At 38.8% G+C, this 22,749-nt stretch overlaps 2 protein-coding genes across 7 annotated transcripts in view; one reads left to right on the plus strand and one right to left on the minus strand.

Moving 5' to 3' along the window:
• Window positions 1-117: 117 nt before the first annotated feature.
• On the minus strand, window positions 118-4,510 carry hnrnpdl (heterogeneous nuclear ribonucleoprotein D like). Of its 3 annotated transcripts, XR_001170398.3 has the most exons (9): window positions 4,299-4,510; window positions 3,549-3,717; window positions 3,310-3,471; window positions 2,518-2,649; window positions 2,320-2,434; window positions 1,893-2,063; window positions 1,446-1,536; window positions 952-1,059; window positions 118-401 (listed from the first exon to the last, which is right to left on the minus strand). XR_001170398.3 is itself a non-coding variant. In NM_001011015.1 (8 exon segments), coding segments are annotated over 7 exon segments (894 nt in total). In that variant the 5' UTR covers window positions 4,376-4,441; the 3' UTR covers window positions 129-401; window positions 1,446-1,468.
• Window positions 4,511-4,622: 112 nt separating this feature from the next.
• The window catches only part of enoph1 (enolase-phosphatase 1), a 34,217-nt gene continuing 16,090 nt past the window's right edge, over window positions 4,623-22,749 (plus strand). The window contains exons 1-5 of one of the 4 annotated variants that reach the window (XM_031901202.1): window positions 4,962-5,036; window positions 9,365-9,424; window positions 12,424-12,525; window positions 14,742-14,938; window positions 19,094-19,226. In XM_031901202.1, coding sequence (XP_031757062.1) covers window positions 9,419-9,424; window positions 12,424-12,525; window positions 14,742-14,938; window positions 19,094-19,226 — 438 coding nt within the window. In that variant the 5' untranslated portion in view covers window positions 4,962-5,036; window positions 9,365-9,418. 4 annotated transcript variants of the gene reach the window in all.

Raw genomic sequence — 22,749 nt, forward strand, 5'->3', positions numbered from 1 at the left:
TGATTGAGCCAAGTTATAATGTGTGCAGGTAAGAATATATAGGCATTATATTTCAGGTACATGCTTTCACCCATTTAAACCATTTTAATTTTACATACACAAATTTAAGGAAATTAATAACGCAAAAGCTGTTCTTACTTTTATTACAAACTTCATTTACATCAAAATTGAATGCACCGATCACTTCACAAGCACAAACAAGGAACTTAAAAATATTGCTGAACATAAAACCTCTTTCATACAGATGGCAAAAAAATGCCATTGAAATAAAAAAAAAAAAAATCCCAGCTTCTATTTACAGCAAGACACTTAGTGCCTCAGTCATAGTCCTCTCAAAAGAGTAACATGATGGCGGCTCCCGGCATTGTCGCAGGATGTTAAGTCTCTTTATCCATTGCCACCTGAAACAAAGAAAAGAGAATCCTTAATTTTCAATCAGAAGTCATCCACTTCACGAGCCCACATTTCTACAAAGTAAAAATCATATGCACATTAAATGCTATGTACAGTGTGTAAAACCTAACTTTAGTTTGACATTTATCGCTGATATATCCAACATCTCTGAAGCTGTAACCTCAGAAGTGGTCAAGCTTGTAAACTGTATAAAGGATTCATTAGGTCTGTGCATAGGATTTTTTTTCTTTTTAAATTTACAAGACATATCACCCCTCATTTTAACAAGTTCTTGTTTGTCTGTAGATTTTTTAGCTATAAAGAAAAGAAATAAGCATTAAATCCTATAAACGCACAATTTAGGAATACAATTAAATTAAAACGAAGAGCAAAAAAGATTAAGCTGTAAAGGCATCTAACTTTTTAAACTCCTGTAAAAAACAATTTATCAAAATGTTAACAAAAAAGGACTCCAAAAGATTAAAAAAGCCAAAGCCTGTAGTTGTTTTTCCCAGTTTAATTTTTACGCTGGTACATGGAAGTTGGAAGAGACCATACCACAGGACAGCGGTTTCTGGTGTGTGCCTTGCGCTCTGCCCACAACGTGCGACCCCAGAGAGAGATAGACGTGGTCAGGGTGACACACGGCCTGCAATGAAGTTCCCGCTGGCGGGTACAAACAAGGTATAATGTCAGAGTTAGAAGACAACATTCTTTACCTTAAGTTGTACCCATTTCAGTACTTTACCTGTTATTACTTTAAAAAGTTTAATTTAATCCTTAGGTCACCTGGCATAAAAAGACCAGAAGACCAAATTTAAAAATTCTTGAGCATTTAAAGGGAGAAAAAACAATTTAAGGCCGCGTTTAACTCTAAGCTCTAGAGACATCTAATGCAATCAGTTTAAAAGCAAACGCTGAATGTTAAAGTTTTAATAAATTCAGTCGACACAGTTTAAGTTCTTTATTAAAGCTTAATGTAAAAAAAAAAACCAAACACAACAAATAACCCACACATCAGCATTTCATCAGCAATAGCATAAAGTACCCACCTTAGGTTTCAATAGTCACCGCTTTAGTAAGGCTGGTAATTGTTTTGATGGTTTCCTCCACCTCTTGCTTTGCCATATGTGCTTTGTTGCCCTAAAAAGTAGAACGACGTTAAAGTTAAGGGGCACAAGCCAAAATAATGATTTTTATAAAAGATTATACCTAATGCAAACCATAAACTGGAGTAGTAAACAAGTCATCTTTGAATTAAGCCAGTATTTACCAGCAAATGTACATAACTGTGCATATGGCTGCTAGCAAATTTGTAGTTACTAACAAAAAGCTGCCAAGTTTCTCTTCTCATTTAAGTGTATTTTTAAAACACATTTTTCCCCCCAAGTCTCTCCAAAGAAGCAGTATAACATAACCTTAAGAATTAACTACCTCAATGACTAACTTTTCATTATCAAGTGTGTGCCTGCAAATGAAAGCTTTTCCAGAAAACTTACCACTGTAGTCTGTGTATCCTTGATTATATCCATAGCTTCCATAGTTATATCCAGAGTAATCATAACCACTATAACTGTTATTATACCCTTGATCAGCATAAGAACCATTGTTTCCATAGCTTCCATAGTTCTGATCATAGTAGTTGCTGTAGCCTTGATTCCAACCTTGACCTAAAAGAGGGGGAAAAAAAATTTAAGTTCCGTTCAAACCTTGGAGTTTTGCAGTAATCTTTTAAACATGGGGCCAGCATAAGCATTAACAGTCAATTGCAGCTTCAAAGACATTTAGCAACAAAAAAAACACCCAAAAAACTAATTTTTGCACTGCATAGGACAAATGAATGCCCTGCAAAAAAAGAAAAAAGTGGACTGCATAAGGTACAGCAATGGCACATGCCAAAGAACACTTGTCCCATATGATACCCACCTCTGCCCCTTCCTCTGGCACCACCCCTTCCAGTGGCTGCTCCTCTTCCTCCCTTCTGCTGCTTCTGTTGTTGCTGCCTGTAGACTTCTTTGGGCTGTGCAACTTTTATTTCACACTATGGGTAAAAAAACCAAAACTTAATATTTCACTTCGTAAAATTAAAAGTACAGACAACAGGAAAAAGCTGGCAAATCGTACCTTTCCTGTACCAATTTGATGGAACCGGCTTTCCAAAAGTTTCTTTACTGGTTCTTCGCCTGTATAGGTGACAAAACAAAAGCCTCTCCTTTCATTTGTTTTTGTGTCCATTGGCAGCTCAATATTTTCAATCTGTGAGGGGGACAAAACAATTCAGCTTCATTTTACACAGAAAAGTCTAAATTCCATTGCTAAATGCTATTTAACACTAACAGTAAGCAATGCCCAGCACCCCCCCCCCCCTCAATATCCTAGGTGCCACCCAGTATGTGAAACTTGCCAGCTTTACTCTGGAATGGTGCCCTACTATTTCTAGCAACTTTGCATTTGATCTTTATCATTTATTCTTTGTAGTTTTCAAATTATTTGTCTTCTTTGTCTACATCTTTCCAGCTTTCAAATGGGGGTCACTGACCCCAGGAACCAAAAGCCTATTGCTCTTTAAGACTATAATAGTGTTTGTTACTTTTTAATCCTTTTCTTTCTATTTAGTCCCTCATCTATTCATGTTCAAGTCTTTCATTCATCCCGCTGCCTGGTTGTTAAGGTAAACAAGTAATCAGATAGCTGCTGAAATTGCAAACTGGAGAGGTGCTGAATAAATAGCCAAAAATAAAAACCAGTTGCAAATTGTCTCTGAATATCAATGTCTATATCATGCTAAAAGTTAATCTTAAGGCGAACAACTCCTTTAATATCACAAAAAAGAAAAGCTATGTGCTAGCCAACAGTAAACTCAACTAAATCAATAGATCATTTCAAAGTGATCTAAGAAAAAAACAGTATACTTACTTCTCCAAATCCACCAAAATACTGCTTGATCTGCTCCTCTGTTGTTTCAGGACTGAGTCCGCCAACAAACACTTTCTTGGGAGGCTCTTTGCCTTTTAGTGCCTTAGCTCTTTTTGGGTCAATGAGCTTGCCATCTAGTTTATGCTCTTTTGTTTCAAGCACCTTAATAAAATATTAAGTGATAAGTTAACTTGATTTTAGGCACAGACAATACACCTCCAGCCAGGCAGATTACTCACTTTGTCAACGCTCACAGCATCTTTGAAAAGAACAAAGCCAAATCCTCTTGAACGCCCAGTCACTGGATCAGTTTTGATTGTGCAATCTACCACCTCCCCAAACCGAGACAGATACTCTGTAAGGTCTTTCTTACTTGTATCCCAACTCAGACCCCCGATGAACATTTTGCTGCACACGAAAATAAAACAGTGGTCGTTACATATGGCTAAGAAAAAGACGCAAAATATTAAAATTACAGCACTGCGCTTGTTATACAACAGCTCTAGAAATCGAGTCGCTCGACTAGAACAGTGTAGTTTTCTTCTAAGCATAAGTCGGAGAGCCGCAGCGCCGCCTACAGTTCACGTTGCGCCAAGAGCGCGCATTACTATCAATGTGACGTCACGGCCGATGCCATTGGTCGATACATCACTTACCCCGCCCGAGATCTCCTATTTGCTGGTGATGACGACTTCCCTATTCCCTAATCCGCAGGAAAGAATAGGCTAGGCCTTCCGAAAATATAGCGCAGCTAGCTCTTCTCGCGAGACTAGATATATAACCTCTTGATAGTGCAACAAAAAAATTCGGCCACCGCAAACAGCACCGTAGTAGAGAGCTATTTCGCGGCTTTAAAAATACCGCCCAAACTACTCACTAACCTACGTTTAAGAAGATTAACTGCACGCTCATTTCCAGCCCTGTAAAATATATATTCAGACAAATCGAGATTTGAAGGAATACTTCGTCTAATACCTGCGAATACTTACCCTTCATCCTGCTGGTTTTTGCTGGCATTGATTTTTGAGCCTTCGTTGAAGTCCGGGGTGGCACCAAATCCGGTCATGATTACGGTCTAATTGACGAATACAAAAGCCCCTTACGAACACACACACTAAGCAAATGTGGAAAAGAGCCTGAAATCGCCCACCCTCTCTTTATATACCAAAAGAGTTAGCCAATGGGCTTCGCAAGTTTCAGTGTCGTCACGTTAATGCGCTGTGTTTTTATTGGAGAGAAGCGGAGATGGGCGTGGCTGCTCTGCGTTCGTTGGCCCGATTTCTATTATGCGGGAGTTCTACCCAGTAATGTAGCGCTGGATAGACACAATGGAGTCACATGGCGTTTTTAGAATATGGCGCCTTGTAGTCGTGTGCAAAATGGTTGTGCTTGGGAAAAGTGAAGGCTTTAATGCCTTCTTGTTCGAGTGGTTTTTAGCCAAGGAGCAAACATTTATTCCGGCAACGAACGTCTAATAACTCTACAGCTAAATATACTTTTACCTTGCCCATTAATCCGTATGTCCGTAAACCTCCCTTCCTGTTACGGCGAAGCAGTTTTTTTTATTCAGCCACATGAGCGTTAGGAGCTGACTTGAACGTCGCACCAATTCAGCAACGCGGGGCAATTGGTGCTTTGCCATAATGGCTTTATTCTCCGTGCCGCCGCCAGTTACAGTCATCCTGTTAGATATTGAGGGTACCACTACCCCAATCACGTTTGTCAAGGTGAGGATCCCGTTTGTCTCACACATTAACACGCAAACAGTGCACGCTATCACATGCGCTGTGATGGCCTCACTCATGCAGGGCTTCGCTACGCTAAACCGATCCCCAACATAATGACTTTGTTTTAATGCAGACAATAATGGTTTTGATTTTGTATTTTATAAACAGTGACGTAAAAGATAAAACAAAATATGATATTTGCTCCTAAAAACTGCTCCAGCCACAAGTATGGTTTATATAAAGGATCTTCTAATCAAGGAGTGTTATACAAATGTATATTTGTTATTATAACCTTGAATCTGCTATTTTCTTGTTTCAATAACAAAAAAAGAGGCTGGAAATACATGCAATGTTGTACTGCTGAGATTTCATAATTGGTACAGATTTAAAGGGTAATTCTGGAAGGTATGGAAGTATTTCTTGCATGTAATTGTGGATTGTCAATTAATGTGATTAGATTTTTAAATGTTTAACATCCTGTCCTTATTAAGTAGTGCATGATACATTAGGCACTTTTGACACAAATCAACATTGTGGAAACTGAGAAGCAGTGGCAAGTGGTGACTGGTTTATATGTGGTTGTCAAACATTTTCAGCTTGACCAGGGGCCCCTATCATCATGAAATGAGTTCAGATATAGGAAAAGGTGCATCAGTCATTCAGACTTTGTTTAAAAAAAAATATCAAGCATAGTAAATACATATACTCCCCAAATCTCCCTGCCTTTATTCTGAGATCTACTGCCACCATTCCAAGTTCCCCTGGTAAGCCAGCCACACAGTTTGGGAACAACTGGTTTAAGACCTTGAGTGGTAATATATACAGGTATGGGATCTATTATAAGAAAAACTTGGCACCTGTCCTTTTCCAGATAGTTTTTCCTTTACTTGAATCACCATGCTTTAAATCTACTTAAAAATCATTTAAACATTAAAACAATCTCAAAAGAATTGTTTAACAACCAATTTATTATTACAAAAAAAGACAAGCTTAAAAATATAAAACCTTCTTGCATACAATGGGCTTAATGAGAGATTGTATTTCCATATTTCGGAGGTAATGGATAAGAGGCTTCTGGGTAATGGATCTTTTTTCAGTGAAGCATACTTCAAAGGTCATCTGTCGCATCAAAACTGTTTCCCCTACTGGACATCTGGGCTAACAGAGCCCACATTCAAGAAGGGAAATCAATAGTGGTTTTTTTTTTCTTTTGTTTTGCAAAAAGCCTCTGGTCTGGGCTGCCACTTTGGGGCATACACATCATAACATGATGTAGTTATTCTGCACCTTAGAGTAGAAAACTTTTTCATGCGATAGGTGCATTCTTAGTACTTTTTGTTTTAAATTTTTTTTTTTTGTCTTGCAATGTTTTAGTTGGTTACTCAGTGTTATACTGTAGCTGCAACTAAACTTGCTAATAGAAATTGAATTCATGCTCTGTTGTATTGCATAGTAGTATGGTTTAATACAACTGCTGAGAGGGCTTATTATATAACAGGTGCTAAATTGTACAAGTGCATTGCCTGAAGCTACCAATTAGTAATTTGTTTTGATCAGTCTACTACCGATTAAAAATGAAAATAAGCATCTGTTTGCTATAAGAAATAGAGCTGGTGCAGTTTAGCACTTATCTTAGTATATCAACCCCATTGTCCTGCAGTGCATCTGTTTGTTGCAGAATAGGATGCAGCTTTGGCTCTGTGGCAATATGTGTATATTGCAGTTTTTTCAGTTAATATGTTACGTTTGAAATTGAATAAATTGTTTTTTTTGGGGTCCTACTTGCCACGCATATCCAGTTTAGATTTAGAATTCTAAATCCTAACAGCCAGGCATGTTTTCAATAAACTGGAAAATTAATTGTATAGGTGAGTGTTTGATTATGAGGACAACTAATACAAACTAATTGCAATGAACTGTAGAGTATAATGACTTTGTGATAGAGTAAAGGTAACTTAGAAAAAAAAAAGATTTTTATACTAATTTAAAAAACATACCTCTATCAGTGTTGATCTGCCTTCAGATTTGCAGTTTATCAAAATGATTACAGATTTTTTAAATATTTTATATCTCAAACTAAACAGTCCTTTCAGTGAGTGCTTAATTAAATGTATCTGACTACATTTTTTTCTTATCGTTATAATTAAAATGTTTATTGTTACAAAGCAAATTGATTTTATTTTGTTTTACAAAAACAAAATAAAATTACTATAATTTTGTTTTCCTTTGGGGAGTCTGAAAATACCAAGCTTTATTTATTAAATTATACAGTGTAGAAAATGCTTCCTGTGTGTGTGAAGTCCTCACATCTATTCTCAGTAGACTTTTTTTTTTCTCTAAATGTAATATCCACTCCTGTCATGAACCCTTACAAGCTTAAAATAGCCAGAAGGCATTTCCATGGAAACCTCGGGGAGAACAAAAATAGGTCAGTAGAAAGGATAACTTGATAATACACTGCTTCCACTTGCATTCATTTAAAATATATATAAATGCTCGACAAGTAAAATACATTTACATCACTAAAATATTTGAATATTTTAACAATAGTATTAATTAAGGGGCATTGTTGTACCTTTTCTTTAGTGCATATGCAAGGCCTCTTTTGTTGTACTTCCCGTGGGTATATGTTGCTAGTAAATTCATCCTGGAGCAATAAATCAACATATGAACTGTGCATAAATTGAGGTCTGTTAGGCACTTTACAGATCAATAACAGTGCAAAACTATTGGGGGATGGGGTTAGTAGAAGCATGCTGCAGTAGTAGGCAGAACATAAAAAGAAGGGTAAGACATTAGAAATGAATCAATTTAAAAAAAAAAAAAAAAATGAACAGAGTAAAATTACAGCTGTAGGACAAGCTAAATTATATGGGGGCTCGAATGTAATGTGGAACGCTATGTAAGGTTGCTAAAAACATTTAAACAAACAAGGCTAATGAAACTCAGAACTTTTTGACTGCTGCAGCAATCAGGGGCAAAACAAAAGCAGTGAAGATGCCCCTTTCTATATAATATAGTAAATCATATAAAATGTGTAGTAGTGATGCGCAAACCCTCTGATCAGTAATGTTTTAAAGACCTGGGGCTACATAATCTGGCTGCTGTAGCCCAAAGTTGTGTTTTGGGGAAAAAGGCCCATTCCCAGGAGCCCTTTAAACTTTAAGTTTGCTACACTTTGGGGCACACTTACAAATGCACGAATGCTCGGAGTGTTGATTCGAACGATCCACGCGTATTTGTGGCTTGCGTGACTATGTTGACTCCTGCGTGACTTTTTCATACGCTTGCGCGAAAAAATTGGAAAGGTTTTCCCGCTGTTTACAATCGTTCGGTACAAAAATTTTGTGACTTTCGGATCGGCAATACGATATTATCGTGAGTAATACAATTTTTTTCGTAAGCATTTTGGTGATATTTGCAATCATCAGAAATTATTGTGTCTAATTCAAATTTTACCGATTTAGGGATTCGAACTCGTGATTTGATAAATCTGCCCCTTTGTGTTAGTATATCTTGAAAGAGTATAGAGAAGATTTATTATTTAAAAAATCTTAAAAAAATCTTGGGGGGGAGCAATTGATTAAAGAAAAAAACAAGCGAGATTAGGGTATCACTCATGTTCTTTTAATTTGTATTGCCAAAGCCCAAGGTGTGATCATTAGTAAACCCATCCCTTATGCGAAATGGGAAACATTGGGGGAGATTTATTAAGACACAAACGCTCGGAGCGTTCATTCGCCAATTTTTTCGTACGCTTGCGCAGAAAATTCGAAAAGGTTCTGCCGCTGTTTACAATTGTTCGGTACGAAAATTTTGTGACTTTCATTTTGCCAATTCAATATTATTGTGACTACCGTATATACTCGAGTATAAGCCGATCCGAATATAAGCCGAGGTACCTAATTTTACCTAAGAAAACTGGAAAAACGTATTGACTCGAGTATAAGCCTAGGGTGGGAAATGCAGCCGCTACTGCTAATAAAAGGACACTCACAAGTGCTTACGTGACTACCATATTAATAAACACAAGGTGTGGGCTGGAAAATGAAGCGCATCCACATGCAAGGTTGTGCAGGTTAATATCTCATTTAATTTTACATACTTATTGAAATTGTGATGCGTAAATTTCTTATATAGTTCTGTATACTTTTTGGGGTGCGTGATGTAGAATCACAAGTTTAAGAAAGATAAGATCATGTGTACTAGGAAACAGTAAATATTTCTGACTCTTATCTCATCCATTTACCATATACATTGTTTTATGTGGAAAAAAACATCTTTGATGCTTGTGTCCCCCTAATACAAAGGTTGTCGAAACTTTTTAGGATTCAAATAACCACTCTTAAGCCGGGAGTGTTTGACGATCTGCACAGACTGGAATGGCTGTATGTATCCTTTACTTTATTGTAAATCAAAGCCACAATCTTTGCATTTAGATTATATTTTCTAACAGTAAAACTACAGTCTTGTGATACAGCATGCTTAATCTCTTTTAAAACTTTTCTTTTCAAACTTACTTTGGAGGAGCACTGCCATTACTTGTCCTACGGGCCAATCATGATGCGCACCCCCCGCCCCCCGTGTCGCCCGATAATGCGCGCTTTTGTCGCCCGATCATGCGCGCTCTCAGGCCCCCCCCCCGTGTCGCCCGATCGTGTGCGCTTGGCGCGCCGTGCACAGCCCCCCCCCCGTGTGTTGCCCCATCATGTGCGCTCGGCACGCCGCACGCACCCCCCCCCCCCCCCCCCGTGTAGCCCAATTATGAGTGCACGGCGCGCACAATGCGCAAAGGCCTGACGGGTGTGACGGAATGGGCTCGTAGGACAGGTACTCCATATACTCGAGTATAAGCTGAGGATTCCTTTTTTAGCACGTTTTGCGTGCTGGAAAACTGGGCTTATACTCGAGTATATACGGTAATACGATATATATATCCCTTGACTACTGACACGTGATATCAATTTATCTTTTTATGTGACTCTGGAAAACTAAACCTAATATGGTTACAGCGGATATAGAAAAGGCAAATGTGTTAAACCTGTTCTTTTCTTCTGTGTATACAGTAGAGGAGCCAGAGTGCCAAGACCCACCCGATAGCTGCCTCAGCTCCAACTAGTGAGTGGTTGACGCAGGATATGGTGCATAAAGGTTTACACAAGATTAATGTGAAGAAGGCACTTGAGGCAGATGGAATACACCCTTGGGTACTGAGAGAGATAGGGTCAGTTTTACAGTGGCCTCTGTTTCTGATATTTAAAGGGGACCTGTCATCCTAAGAAATAACTCCAAATTCTATTCTATTATGTTGAGCAAACTAAAATAAACTTAACTTACACTATATAGATAGTATAAATCTTGTTTCTTTCAGTCTTGGAATTACTCAAACACAACAAGCAAGGAGCTGCCATTTTGTGGACACTGTTAGTAAGGGAAGCTTTGCATCCACCCAAAATCTTGTTGGAGGACCAGATTCCCATACCCATGCACTGGCTACAGCATTAGGTGATGAGGAGGGAGGGGAAAAGTGAGAAGTGCAGTGACATCTAGGAAGTGCAGAATGGAAAGCTAAAGGTATTGTCTGCCCCGCCTCTATGCCTAAGGCATAGAGGCGGGGAAGGCTATATATGATTGACAGCTGGGATTTTTAAATGGCTTTATAATTGGTATGGATGTGTTATTAAAAGAAAGGAATTTGGGTTTCATGTTTAACTTGAAAAGGACTTTTATTATTCAGCTTTTTATGTCTGGGTGACAGGTCCCCTTTAAACAAATAGTTTTGGAGGGCAAACCACAAAGGCTAAGGCAGAAGGCTAATGTCATTCCTATATTTAAAAAGGGAGTAAGATCTCAGCCTGGCAATTATAGGCCAGTAAGTTTGGCATCCTTGGTGGGCAAGTTATTTGAAGGCTTGTTAAGGATCACATACAAAATTATGTTCTGGATAATAGCATTATGAGCAGTAATCAGCATGGCTTTATGAAGGACAGGTCATGTCAGACCAATTTAATTGCTTTTTATGAAGCTGGACAATGGGGGTGCAGACTGCTTTCTAAAGTAAGGTCTTTTGGTTGAAGTTGTTTGCACATGGATAGAAAGCTGGCTACAGGATCGGGTACAGAGGGTGGTTGTTAATGGTACATTCTCTGCTTGGAGTAAGGTTCTCAGTGGGGTCCCTCAGGGTTCTGTACTGGGGCCACTATTGTTTAACTTGTTCATAAATTACTTAGGGGAGGGTATTATCAATAAAAAACAAAAAACTCTGCAGCCTAGTCAATTCTATCCCGGATGTGGCATCCTTGTAGCAGGATCTTGACCAACTGGCATTTGGGGCGGCTAAGTGTCAGATGAGATTTATTGTGGATAAATGTAAGGTTGTGCACCTGGGATGTAAAAATATGCAAGCCGCTTATACCCTTAATGGGACTGCACTAGGCAAATCCATAATGGAGAAGGACCTTGGAGTCCTTGTAGATAATAAACTTGGCTGTAGCAAGCAATGCCAGGCAGCAGCTGCAAGGGCAAACAAGGTTTTGAGCTGTATTAAAAGGGGCATAGATTCACGGGAGGAGGAGGGTGTTATTCTTCCTTTTTACAGAGCGCTTGTAAGGCCCCATCTAGAATATGCCGTTCAGTTTTGGTCTCCAGTGCTCAAACGGGACATTATTGAGTTAGAGAGGGTCCAGAGAAGGGCAATTAAGCTGGTAAAGGGTATGGAAAGTCTTAGTTATGAAGAAAGACTGGCCAAGGTAAGTTTGTTTACACTAGGGAAGAGGTGCTTAAGAGGTGACAGGATAGTTATGTATAAATATTTAAGGGGATCATATAATATTCTCTCTAATGCTTTATTTACCAGTAGGTCCTTCCAACTGACACAAGGGCACCCATTCCATTTAGGAGAGAGAAGGTTCCGTTTAAATATTCGGAAAGGATTTTTTTACTGTGAGAGCTGTGAAGTTGTGGAATTCCCTCCCTGAACCAGTCGTACTGGCTGATACATTAGATAGCTTCAAGAAGGGGCTGGATGGCTTTTTAGCAAGTGAGGGAATACAGGGTTATGGGAGATAGCTCTTAGTACAAGTTGATCCAGGGACTGGTCCGATTGCCATCTTGGAGTCATGAAGGAATTTTTTCCCCTCTGCGGCAAATTAGAGAGGCTTCAGATGGGTTTTTTACCTTTCTCTGGAACAACTAGAAGTTAAGCAGGTTATATATAGGCATTATGATTGAATTTGATTGACTTTTTTCAACCTACCTTACTGTTACTATGCAAATTAGGTGAACAGTTCGGTAATGGTTTGGAATTCAGACATATCTTTTGGAGGATATTTTGGATGAATTAAAAAAAATTAAGGGTTTCATGCATCCCTATTTTGCTTATTTTTAGGATGTACTCTTTCCATATGTAAAAGAAAACATTAAGAAATATCTTCTTGAGCACTGGCAAGAGAAGGAATGCCAAGAGGATGTCACCCAGCTTCAAAAACAGGTTGGTCATTGGATAACTGAATAAAAATGCAAATGCTTTGTCAATGTAAAACAAAGCTTTTAGGGATTTTTATAGTACAGGTATGGAACCTGTTATCCAGAATGCTTGGGACCTGGGGTTTTCCAGATAAGGGATCTTTCCGTAATTTAGATCTCCATAACTTAAGTCTTCTAAAAATCATTTAAATATTGTTTTGCCTCCATTAACTATATCTTTTGCACCCAATAAGGATTATTTATATCTTGGGATCAAGTACAAGGTACTGTTTTATTATTACAGAGAAAAAGGAAATCATTTTTAAAAATTAGAATTATTTGCTTATAATGGAGTCTATGGGAGATGGCCTTTCTGTAACTCTGAACTTTCTGTATAACGGGTTTCTGGATAAGGGATCCCATACCTGTACAGGTATAGGCCCCATTATGCAGAATGCTTGGGACCTGGGGTTTTCCGGATAAGGGGTCTTTACATAATTCGGATCTCCTACCTTAAGTTTGCTTAAAAAAATGATTTAAACAGCAATTAAACCCAATAGGGTTGTTTTGGCTCCAATAAGGATTAATTATATCCTAGTTGTGATCAAGTACAGAGAAAAAGGAAATCATTTTTAAAAATGTGAATTATTTGATTAAAATTGAGTCTATGGGAGATGGTCTTTCCATAATTTGGAACTTTCTGGATAATGGGTTTCCGGATAAGGGGTCCGATACTGTAGTAACTTATAATATTAACTATGTATATAAAAGGCATAGAATTAGATCTACTTCTACGATGGCAGTATGTTTCCCCTATCCATTTTTTTTTTTCGTCTGTTCCCCCTATTCTTAAAATTGAAAATAAATAAAATTTGAACTGGGAAAAAACCCCCCACTATGCTATAAAATAATAGAAATATTACTGAGAAGAAAAGTTGAGTAAAAGGAGATGATTGTGAATAATATGTAAAATGAGAGTCTGAATCTTATTGCTAAATAGTCTAATTAGTTTACTTCTACTTTAAATTAGGTAATTTTGGTTCAGTTCAATTATCTCTAGATTTTGGTTCCTATATTACAGTTGTTTAGGCTTGTTAGGGCTACAATATTTATGAGGTACTACTGCAGTTCTGGACACACATTTTGCCGCAGACATTGCACGACTCATCACCATTTAGCAAGGTACTGGCATCTAAAGCCGCTCTTTGCTCTTTTTTTTATCTACCCCCATATATCCATTGAGCTTATATAAGCTGGGAGCTTGTGCAGTACAGTTAACTCCAAAGAATGTTCTGTATTGTGCATGTCGTCATCCAATGGATACTGGAGTAAAGTACCCCGGGCTGGCACATTTTATAAAGACAAGGTGCAACAACCAATGGGGAAAAAATGGTAACAATTTTGGTCAATGGCGTGTCCCACAGATCTGCACTCCCTTGTGTTTTAGCCTTCTTTTAGTTGCTATTTAAAACAGTATCTACCTGATAGTCTCTGTAGTAGTAGTAGTTCTGACTCCTGAAACAATATAGCAGATGCCAGCTGATTTTCTCAACAGACCTGAAGGAGAACCCAAGAAAGTAATGGGATAAACAGCTACTGATTTTGGTTGCAATTGCATTTACAAATCTCTTGAACCTTTTAACGGTTTAAGGTTTAATCAATGTATATTGGAGAGTTCTTAGCATTGTCTTTCATTACATTAAATAAAATGTTGTTTTTGGCAGGGGGGGTGGGAATAGATACTTAGGGGGTCCATTCATGAAACCACAAATTTTCATAATGTCCATGATATTTTCGTTAAAATTCCAAACTTTTTTGTGGTTTTCTTTAACTTCCAAGAAAAAGTTGTATTTTTCGCAACGACTATGAATATTTCGGAATTCATTCAAGCTTTGGTATCATAACTATCTTTTGGCCAGGTTGGACCCATAGCGTGTCATTGAGTCCTATGGAAGGCTTCCAAAATCACGCATTAAAGGTTTCAAAGCCAGAAAGGTTTTTGCACCGTTTACGATTGTTCGGACTCGAAAATTTTGTGACTTTCAGATCGCAACCACAATATTTTCGTACAACCGAGAAAATTATTTTCATGACATTTTCGAACATAAGAAATTATCGTGGTTACTCAAAAATTTTTCCAATCATGCTTTTAGCCACTCAAAATTTGTGGTTTAATGAAAAGGCCCTTTAGTGTTCCATTCAGTTTTTATATGTCTGATAAATATATTTTTTGCTTATTAGGCAGAGAAAGACTCCCACCTTGATGGATTTGTGCCCATTCCTTCTGGAGTTTCTGACAATACAACAGAACACATGATCCAGGCAGTGGTGGATAATGTTTACTGGCAGATGTCCTTTGATCGAAAGACCACTGCTCTTAAACAGCTGCAGGGTCACATTTGGAGATCAGCCTATATTAGTGGACAGCTTAAGGGCGAGTAAGTATGATTTATGTAATTTAAGTGTTTTTTAACACTGTGTTTAAAGCCATTTTTTTTCTTTTGTATAAGTATTGATATTTTGGTGTCTAAAAACACTAACCATTTTTTGAAAAATTATGGTGCTAAAGGTAAAAAATCTCTAGTGCTGTGTACTCGGTAGTGCTATATAGCTAGATTCTGTTGCATGAGCTGGTCTAAAATAGACACGGACTGGATCATATCATGCATATTTTACCCAGGTGCAGGAAAACTGACCCATTGTAATGTGCTTAAATTTAAGTCAATAGGTGACAAATTTTACGTGCAAAAATTTTTTTTTTTTACTTCAAATGCATCAAAGTCATCAAGTCAATGGCGTTTTTGTCTTGGCGACTTTTTTTGTTTTGGCTTTTTGTTGCAACAATTTCTTTTGCGGTAAGTTTTTGCCGCAGTTTCATGAAAAATACACATGTCGAAATGCGGAATTTCGCTGCAAATCCATGCCTGGGGAAAAAGTTTGCTCATCGCTACTATTGACAAGCATGGCATAGTCCAGGAAGGAGCTGCAAGGAGCAGATATCAGTATGAAAATACATACTTTTGCAAGGGCTAAAACTTAGGGCTACTGTGTAGATTATCGGGCTTATTTATGTGTTTTATATGGATCAAGGAAATCAAGCAGAGAGATACCAGTTTGTTGTATTGATGAAGTGTAAAAATAACATATTTATTCATTAGATGCATAAAATAGAAAAATAAGGCTATAGTATACATTAAAGGGGTAGCTCACCTTAAGAGAAGGAAAGGCAAAGTCACTTGGGGGTGCCAAAATGTTAGGCACCCCCAAGTGACTTAAATCGCCTACCTTGTACCCCAGGCTGGTGCCCCTGTTGGGAGAGAACAGCATCAGCCCGGGGTAGCTGCAGCGCTTCCTCCTTCCTGTTTCGCTCGCGCGCATGCGCAGTAGAGTGAAAAGCCGAACTTTAAAAGAAAAGTCGGCATTTCACTCTACTGCGCATGCGCCGGGCACTGGAATTTGCTGGAAAAGCAGGAAGGAGGAAGCGCTTGCTACAGGTACCCCGGGCTGGTGCTGTTTTCTCCTAACAGGGGCACCAGCCCGGGGTACAAGGTAGGCGATTAAAGTCACTTGGGGGTGCCTAACATTTTGGCACCCCCAAGTGACTTTGTCTTTCCTTCTCCTTTAAAGGGAGGATGTAAAGTGAAAATCTAAACTCATTGTGCAGCCCAACGAGGATGGGCCTGTTTCCCTCCCTTATCTTTGCCTAACATCCTCGTATGAGCAACTGATCAATGATGCTCTAGTCTGGTAGGATGGTTCCTGGTTTTTTTTGTCTTTAAGTCTGCTTTTTTCACATTAGGATGGCCGCTGGCTGTGTAGGTTTAGAGCAGCCGTAAGCAGAGCTGATTTCAGGGCAATAGGATAAGATGAAAAATACAAAGGCTTCTAGAAAACAGTAGAACATTTTTAACTACCGTATATACTCGAATATAAGCCGAGTTTTTGAGCACTAAAAATGTGCTCAAAAAGTGACCCTCGGCTTATACTCGAGTATGATAATTTGTGCCGATCCCCCAGACGGACTTGTGTCCGTGCGCCCGCGCTCTCCCTATGTCAGTTCCCAGAACCGCCATCCTGCTACCTGTGCGCTCTTCTCCAGTACGCTCTTCTACGGTGTGCTCATCTCCGGTGCGCTCTCCTGCTCTGCTTGGCGCCGCAGTCGCGCCAGTGACGTCAGGCGCCCGTTCAGTTACTCATGGCCTGATCTTACAAGGTCTAAGATCAGGCCATGAGTAACTGAAGGGGGCGCGTGACGTCACTGGCGCGACTGCGGCACCAAGCAGAGCAGGAGAGCGCACCGGAGATGAGCACACCGTAGAAGAGCGCACTGGAGATATTAATTATGAACAGGTCAGAAATATTTAACCATCACCCTAATCCATTGCATCCAACCTGCACCCAACCCAGCTCAAAGTTCCACTTCATGACTGACACCCCCAGCCTGACTTCCCTTTGATGACTCGTATCAGCCACCATAGGGGAGGGGTCAATGCCATTATTTCATCAAAGGGGAGTAGAATACTTGATTTTGACCCTCCCTACCCTGTCCAGCTAACTGACACTGAATTTTTTATCCATCACTACAGCCTAGTGTGCAACCACTGAATTAATTTTATCTTGAAAGTCTGAGCGCACAGGTAGCAGGATGGCGGTTCTGGGAAGCTGGCATAGGGAGAGCGCAGGTGCACTGACACAAGTCCGTATCATTCCCCTCCTATCCTTTCCTTTCTGGTCCTGGTCTGTGTTGCAAATGAGCAGTATTGATCTGCAGATTGGTACATTGCCCCCTTAGTTCCCACAATCATTGCATCTTATTAGTTTCTCTATTTATATATCTTATGTGCATATTTCTGGGAAGCTGGCATAGGCAGAGAGCGGGACTGAGGGAACTTTAAGTCGCTTGGCAGTAGCTGAAGGGCAACCAATTGGGGAAAAAGATATAAAACCGTTATGTGCAAAATTGGTAAGTTGCCATTTTTATCCCACAATGCAACCTTTTTTACTGACAACTGCTCCTTTTCTGCACCTGCCAAAACCTGATATGAACAAGTCATACTGGAGTACAGGCCCAATGTTTGCCCTGCCATACAAGTCATTATGGATGTTACAAGCTGAGGCATGAGCATTTATATAAAGTTATATTTATAAAGTAGTGATAAGAATTCAATATATTCCTGGTATTGGCAATGTAAATGCTATAATGTTGAGTAGGGGATTATCTAAATGTTCCGTCCTGCTTTTGTCTGTCCTGTTTTATGCCTGTTCCAACTTGCTCCTACCTGTCCCGCACTTGTCAGGCCAGTTGGTCCTGTTCTTTTCCAGTCTCTCCTGATCTTTGCCCACTCCACCTTGTCTAGTCCCTTTCTAGTACCTTTCTTGGGCCACCACTGTCTAAAACACTCTATACCCTATATATATTTCTTAGGCTAGACAGGGGGCAATTTTTGGGATAATCAACTAAACCAAAGTTTGAGCACACTTTGGGGCTGATTTACTAACCCACGAATCCGACCCGAATTGGAAAAGTTCCGACTTGAAAACGAACATTTTGCGACTTTTTCGTATGTTTTGCGATTTTTTCGGCGTCTTTACGAATTTTTCGTTACCAATACGATTTTTGCGTAAAAACGCGAGTTTTTCGTAGCCTTTACGAAAGTTGCGTAAAATCTTGCGATTTTTCCGTAGCGTTAAAACTTACGCGAAAAGTTGCGCCTTTTTCGTAGCGTTAAAACTTAAAAGGTGCGAAGTTTTGCGTAAGTTTTAACGCTACGAAAAAAGCGCAACTTTTTGCGCAAGTTTTAGCGCTACGAAAAATCGCAAGATTTTACGCAACTTTCGTAATGGCTACGAAAAACTCGCGTTTTTACGCAAAAATCGTATTGGTAACGAAAAATTCGTAAAGACGCCGAAAAAATCTCAAAACATACGAAAAAATCGCAAAATACCGATCTTTACGAAAAAAACGCAATCGGACTCATTTCGACCCGTTCGTGGGTTAGTAAATCAGCCCCTTTGTGTGCTGGCTCACTCGCACCAGCCCTACTGGTGACACCCTAGGCTTATACTCGAGTCAATAGGTTTTTCCAGTTTTCTTAGGTAAAATTAGGTACCTCGGCTTATATTCGGATCGGCTTATACTCGAGTATATACGGTAATTTATATTGCAGATATATTTCATTTAGTCTAAATAACACACAAGGATTATGATTGTTGACTTTACATCCCCTTTAACCTGAACATAATTTTGTTAAAGTATCGCATTAAGGCAATTTGCCGTTATTTTTTGTTTTGTTTTGTTTTTTGAATCATTTGCAAATCAATTATTGAATTTCCACTGGCTATTTAGAAAGGGCCTGAATAGGAAATATAAGCAAAATAAACATAAGAACATTGTAAGCAAAATAGAAAGTCTTAATTTTAAAATAACAATAAGTGAAAAGCAACTTAGAATAGGTCTGTCTGTATTATTGAATTACTTCAAAGCTGTACAAAGCTGAACAAAAGAGTCACTTAATCTTTACTGTTCGTTTAGCACATCCTGCTTTCTGGTAAATAAGGCCAGTAATATAGTCCTAATTTCCATTCTTCACTAGAGTCTATGAAGATGTTGTCCCATCTATTCGACAATGGAGGGAATTAGGAATCAAGCTGTATATTTACTCTTCAGGGAGTATAGATGCACAAAAACTCTTATTTGGATACTCCATTGAAGGCGATCTCCTTAAGGTAGATATCCAGTTTCTAATGTGTCTCTTTTGCAACCTTATATTGCTACACAGTTACTGAAGGCTGCACAGTGTTTTAAAAACAAATGTGTGCATCCATGCCAATGTACTTCATGTATTCAGCCTTTAGGTGAATCTTGATCTTCCATCACAAGCCTTCAGATAGAGCAGACTTCTCTGTAATTTTTAAGTGTCCAATGCCATATTAATAAGAGTTTTTTTTACCAGAGCAGTAATATGACTTAAGTAATATTATTAGTTGCCTATTGATAAACACATTTTCATTTTTATCTTTGTGGAGTAATATATGTGGAGTGATATTGGATCTGTAATTTCAGATGCTACAAGAATATATGTATTTTCATTTTTAATATATTTATATTTACAGAACTTTTTTAGAAGATAGGTAGGAAGCATTCTTTTCTTTTCACTTCACTAGGCCATGTGTTTTATATGGATCAAGGAAATCAAGCAGAGAGATACCAGTTTGTTGTATTGATGAAGACACTGTCTTCACAAGAAACAAGTTGCATTTGTGGGAAGGTCAGAAAGGCCAGTTTGTGGTGGCTAATCTGTAGGAGCACAGCTGGGGCTAATTTAAAAAGTTATTGATTTTTTTTTTTATATAGCTAGAATTTTTTCAAGAATAATTCACTGCACTGAATGGGGGGGGGGGAGGAGGGCAACATATTGTAATGAAAAGTAAATCTGGTTCCAACAATAAACTGTACATTTAGCTTTGAGATTAAACACAGCAAATAAGTGAACATACAGAAAATAAATGCTCTGTATATAAAATACACTATGCCCTGCAAGGAAGCAAATTATATTTATAAAAATATATGTTTTTCTTTAATTCCCTGTATGGGATCCCTTATCCAGAAACCTGTTATCCAGAAAGATCCGAATTATGGAAAGCCTGTCTCCCACAGACTCCATTTTAATCAAATAATTCAGAATTTTAAAACTGATTTCCTTTTTCTCTGTAGTAATAAAACAGTACCTTTTACTTGATCCCAACTAAGATATAAATAATACTTATTGGATGTAAAACAATCCTATTGGGTTTAATTAATGTTTTATTGATTTTTTTGGTAGACGTATGGTATGGAGATCCAAATTACGGAAAGACCCCATATCCGGAATACCCTTGGTCCCGAGCATTCTGGATAAAGGGTCCTATACCTGTAGTATAACTTAATAAGTGAGATTACTTATTTAGTAACTGTAGCCCATACACACAATACAGCAGATAAAAGCATTCAAGAAATGCAGTGAGAGGAACATTTTTGCTTAGCATCTGTAAACAAAGTACCACAGGGTTCCACTTCTTTCATCTATTTAATTTCCTTAAGATCTGCAGATGACAAGACAGAGGAACTACTTGCATGTCTTTATCTACATATAAATGGTTAAACATGCTTTTGCATAGCCCTTGTTCGCATTCCAGCTGTTAAAAGGGTGGTTCACCTTCAAGTATTTTATAGAATGGCCTGTTCTTAGCAACTATGTAATTGATTTTTATTTTTGGTAGTTGTTGAATTTATTTGCCTTCCTCTTGTGCCTAATGCCCCACAGAGAGATTAATCGCCTGAGGTAAATGTCTGCTACCACAGGCGAGTAAGCTCTCCGAAATGCATTTCCGTCAGCAACAAAGTAAATTGCTAGTGGAAAGGCATATGCGTGTGCGAAGTTGCCTGCAGTAGGAAACTTCTCACAACTTAGGAAAAACAAAGCAGTACGCCAATTCACTTTGTTGCTGGTGAAAAGGCATTTCCCGCAGTAGCATTATTGTGGGCAACTAATCTCTCCTTGGGGCATTAGCCTTAGAGATGTGAACATCTGGGAAGATAGTACACATTAAAGGGGACATATAACCTGATTTTTACTTAATTTAAAGTAATACAGTTCTAAATAAACTCTGAAAATCATCTCTAGCACAGCCGCTTTCCCTCACTTCCTCTACTAGATGTCTAACAGAGGAAAGAGAGCTGTTTCTTTCTCATTAGCATAACCTGGTGATGTCTGCTCCCAGCTGGATGAATCGACACCACCCCAAATTGAACTGTTACTGCAAATTACATGACCAGTAACTCTGTTGATTTGGGTTGTCTGTCTGGGGTTATCTTGAACAAAACCCCGGGCCGCCATTAGAAACTTTGGGGCCCTGAGCAAATTATTTACAGTCATATGAAAGTTTGGAAACCCTCTTAATTCTTTGGAGTTTTGGTTATCGTTGGGTGAGCTTTCAAAGTAGCAATTTCCTTTTAATGTATAACATGCCTTATGGAAACAGTAGTATTTTAGCAAATTGATTAAGGTGTGCTACACAATGGACAAACCAGCTAATTGTAGCCCCAGGTGCAAGCTGAACCCTCAGCCAGGGTAAAACAATATCCAGGATAAAATGAAAAAACAGCAGCACTCCGGAAATGTTGTAGAAAAAAGTGACTTTACTCAAGTGCACACAGTAGTATTTTAGCAGTGACATTAAGTTTATTGAATTAAGAGAAAATATGCAATATGCATCATAACAAAATTAGATGGGTGCATAAATTTGGGCACCCCAACACAGATATTACATCAATAATTAGTTGAGCCACCTTTTGCAAATGTAACAGCCTCTAGACGCCCCTGTAGCCTTTGATGAGTGTCTGGATACTAGATGTGTCTGGATTCTGGATGTGGCGGTATTTTTGAACATTTGTCCATACAAAATCTCTCCAGTTCAGTTAAATTTGATGCCGAGCATGGACAGCCTGCTTCAAATCATCCCATAGATTTTCCATGATATTCAAGTCGGGGGACTGTGAAGGTCATCCCAGAATATTGTACTTCTCCCTCTGCATAAATGCCTTTGTAGATTTCTAACTGTGTTTAGGCTCATTGTCTTGTTGGAATATCCAACCCCTGCGTAACTTCAACTTTGTGACTGATGCTTGAACATTATCCTTAAGAATTTGTTGATATTGGGTTGAATTCATCCTATCCTCAACTTTAACAAGGGCCTCTGTCCCTGAACTAGCCACGCAGCCCCCCACAGCATGATGGAACCTCCACCAAATTTGACAGTAGGTAGAAGGTGTTTTTCTTGGAATGCGGTGTTCTTCTTCTGCCATGCGAAACGCTTATGTTATGACAAAATAACTCAATTTTTGTCTCATCAATAGCACTTTGTTCCAAAATGACTTTGGCTTGTCTAAATGAGCTTTAGCATACAACAAGTGACTGTGGCGTGAGTGCAGAAAGGGCTTTTTTCTCATCACCTTGCCATGCAGATGTTCTCTGTGCAAATTGCGCTGAATTGTAGAACGATGTACAGATACACCATCTACAGCAAGATGTTCTTGCAGGTCTTTGGATGTGATATTTGGGTTGTCTGTAACCATTCTCACAATGCCGCTCCTGTATTTTTCTTGGCCTGCCAGACCTGGATTTTACAGCAACTGTGCCTGTGGCCTTCCATTTCCTGATTACATACCTGTTGAAACCCCAGAGACAGCTTTTTGTAGCCTTCCCCTAAA

Source organism: Xenopus tropicalis, chromosome 1 (assembly GCF_000004195.4).
Source record: "Xenopus tropicalis strain Nigerian chromosome 1, UCB_Xtro_10.0, whole genome shotgun sequence".
Classification (NCBI taxonomy): domain Eukaryota; kingdom Metazoa; phylum Chordata; class Amphibia; order Anura; family Pipidae; genus Xenopus; species Xenopus tropicalis.

Bases quoted from the DNA above. Each gene is read 5' to 3' on its own strand.
- hnrnpdl (XM_031898842.1), bottom strand. From the start codon at position 4,375: ATGACCGGATTTGGTGCCACCCCGGACTTCAACGAAGGCTCAAAAATC. The intron at 3,718-4,298 runs GTAAGTATTCGC...TTTCGTGTGCAG, and splicing joins AAAAACCAGCAGGATGAAGG to CAAAATGTTCATCGGGGGTC. The intron at 1,537-1,892 runs GTAAGTTTTCTG...TCTACTTTTTAG, and splicing joins AGGATACACAGACTACAGTG to GGCAACAAAGCACATATGGC.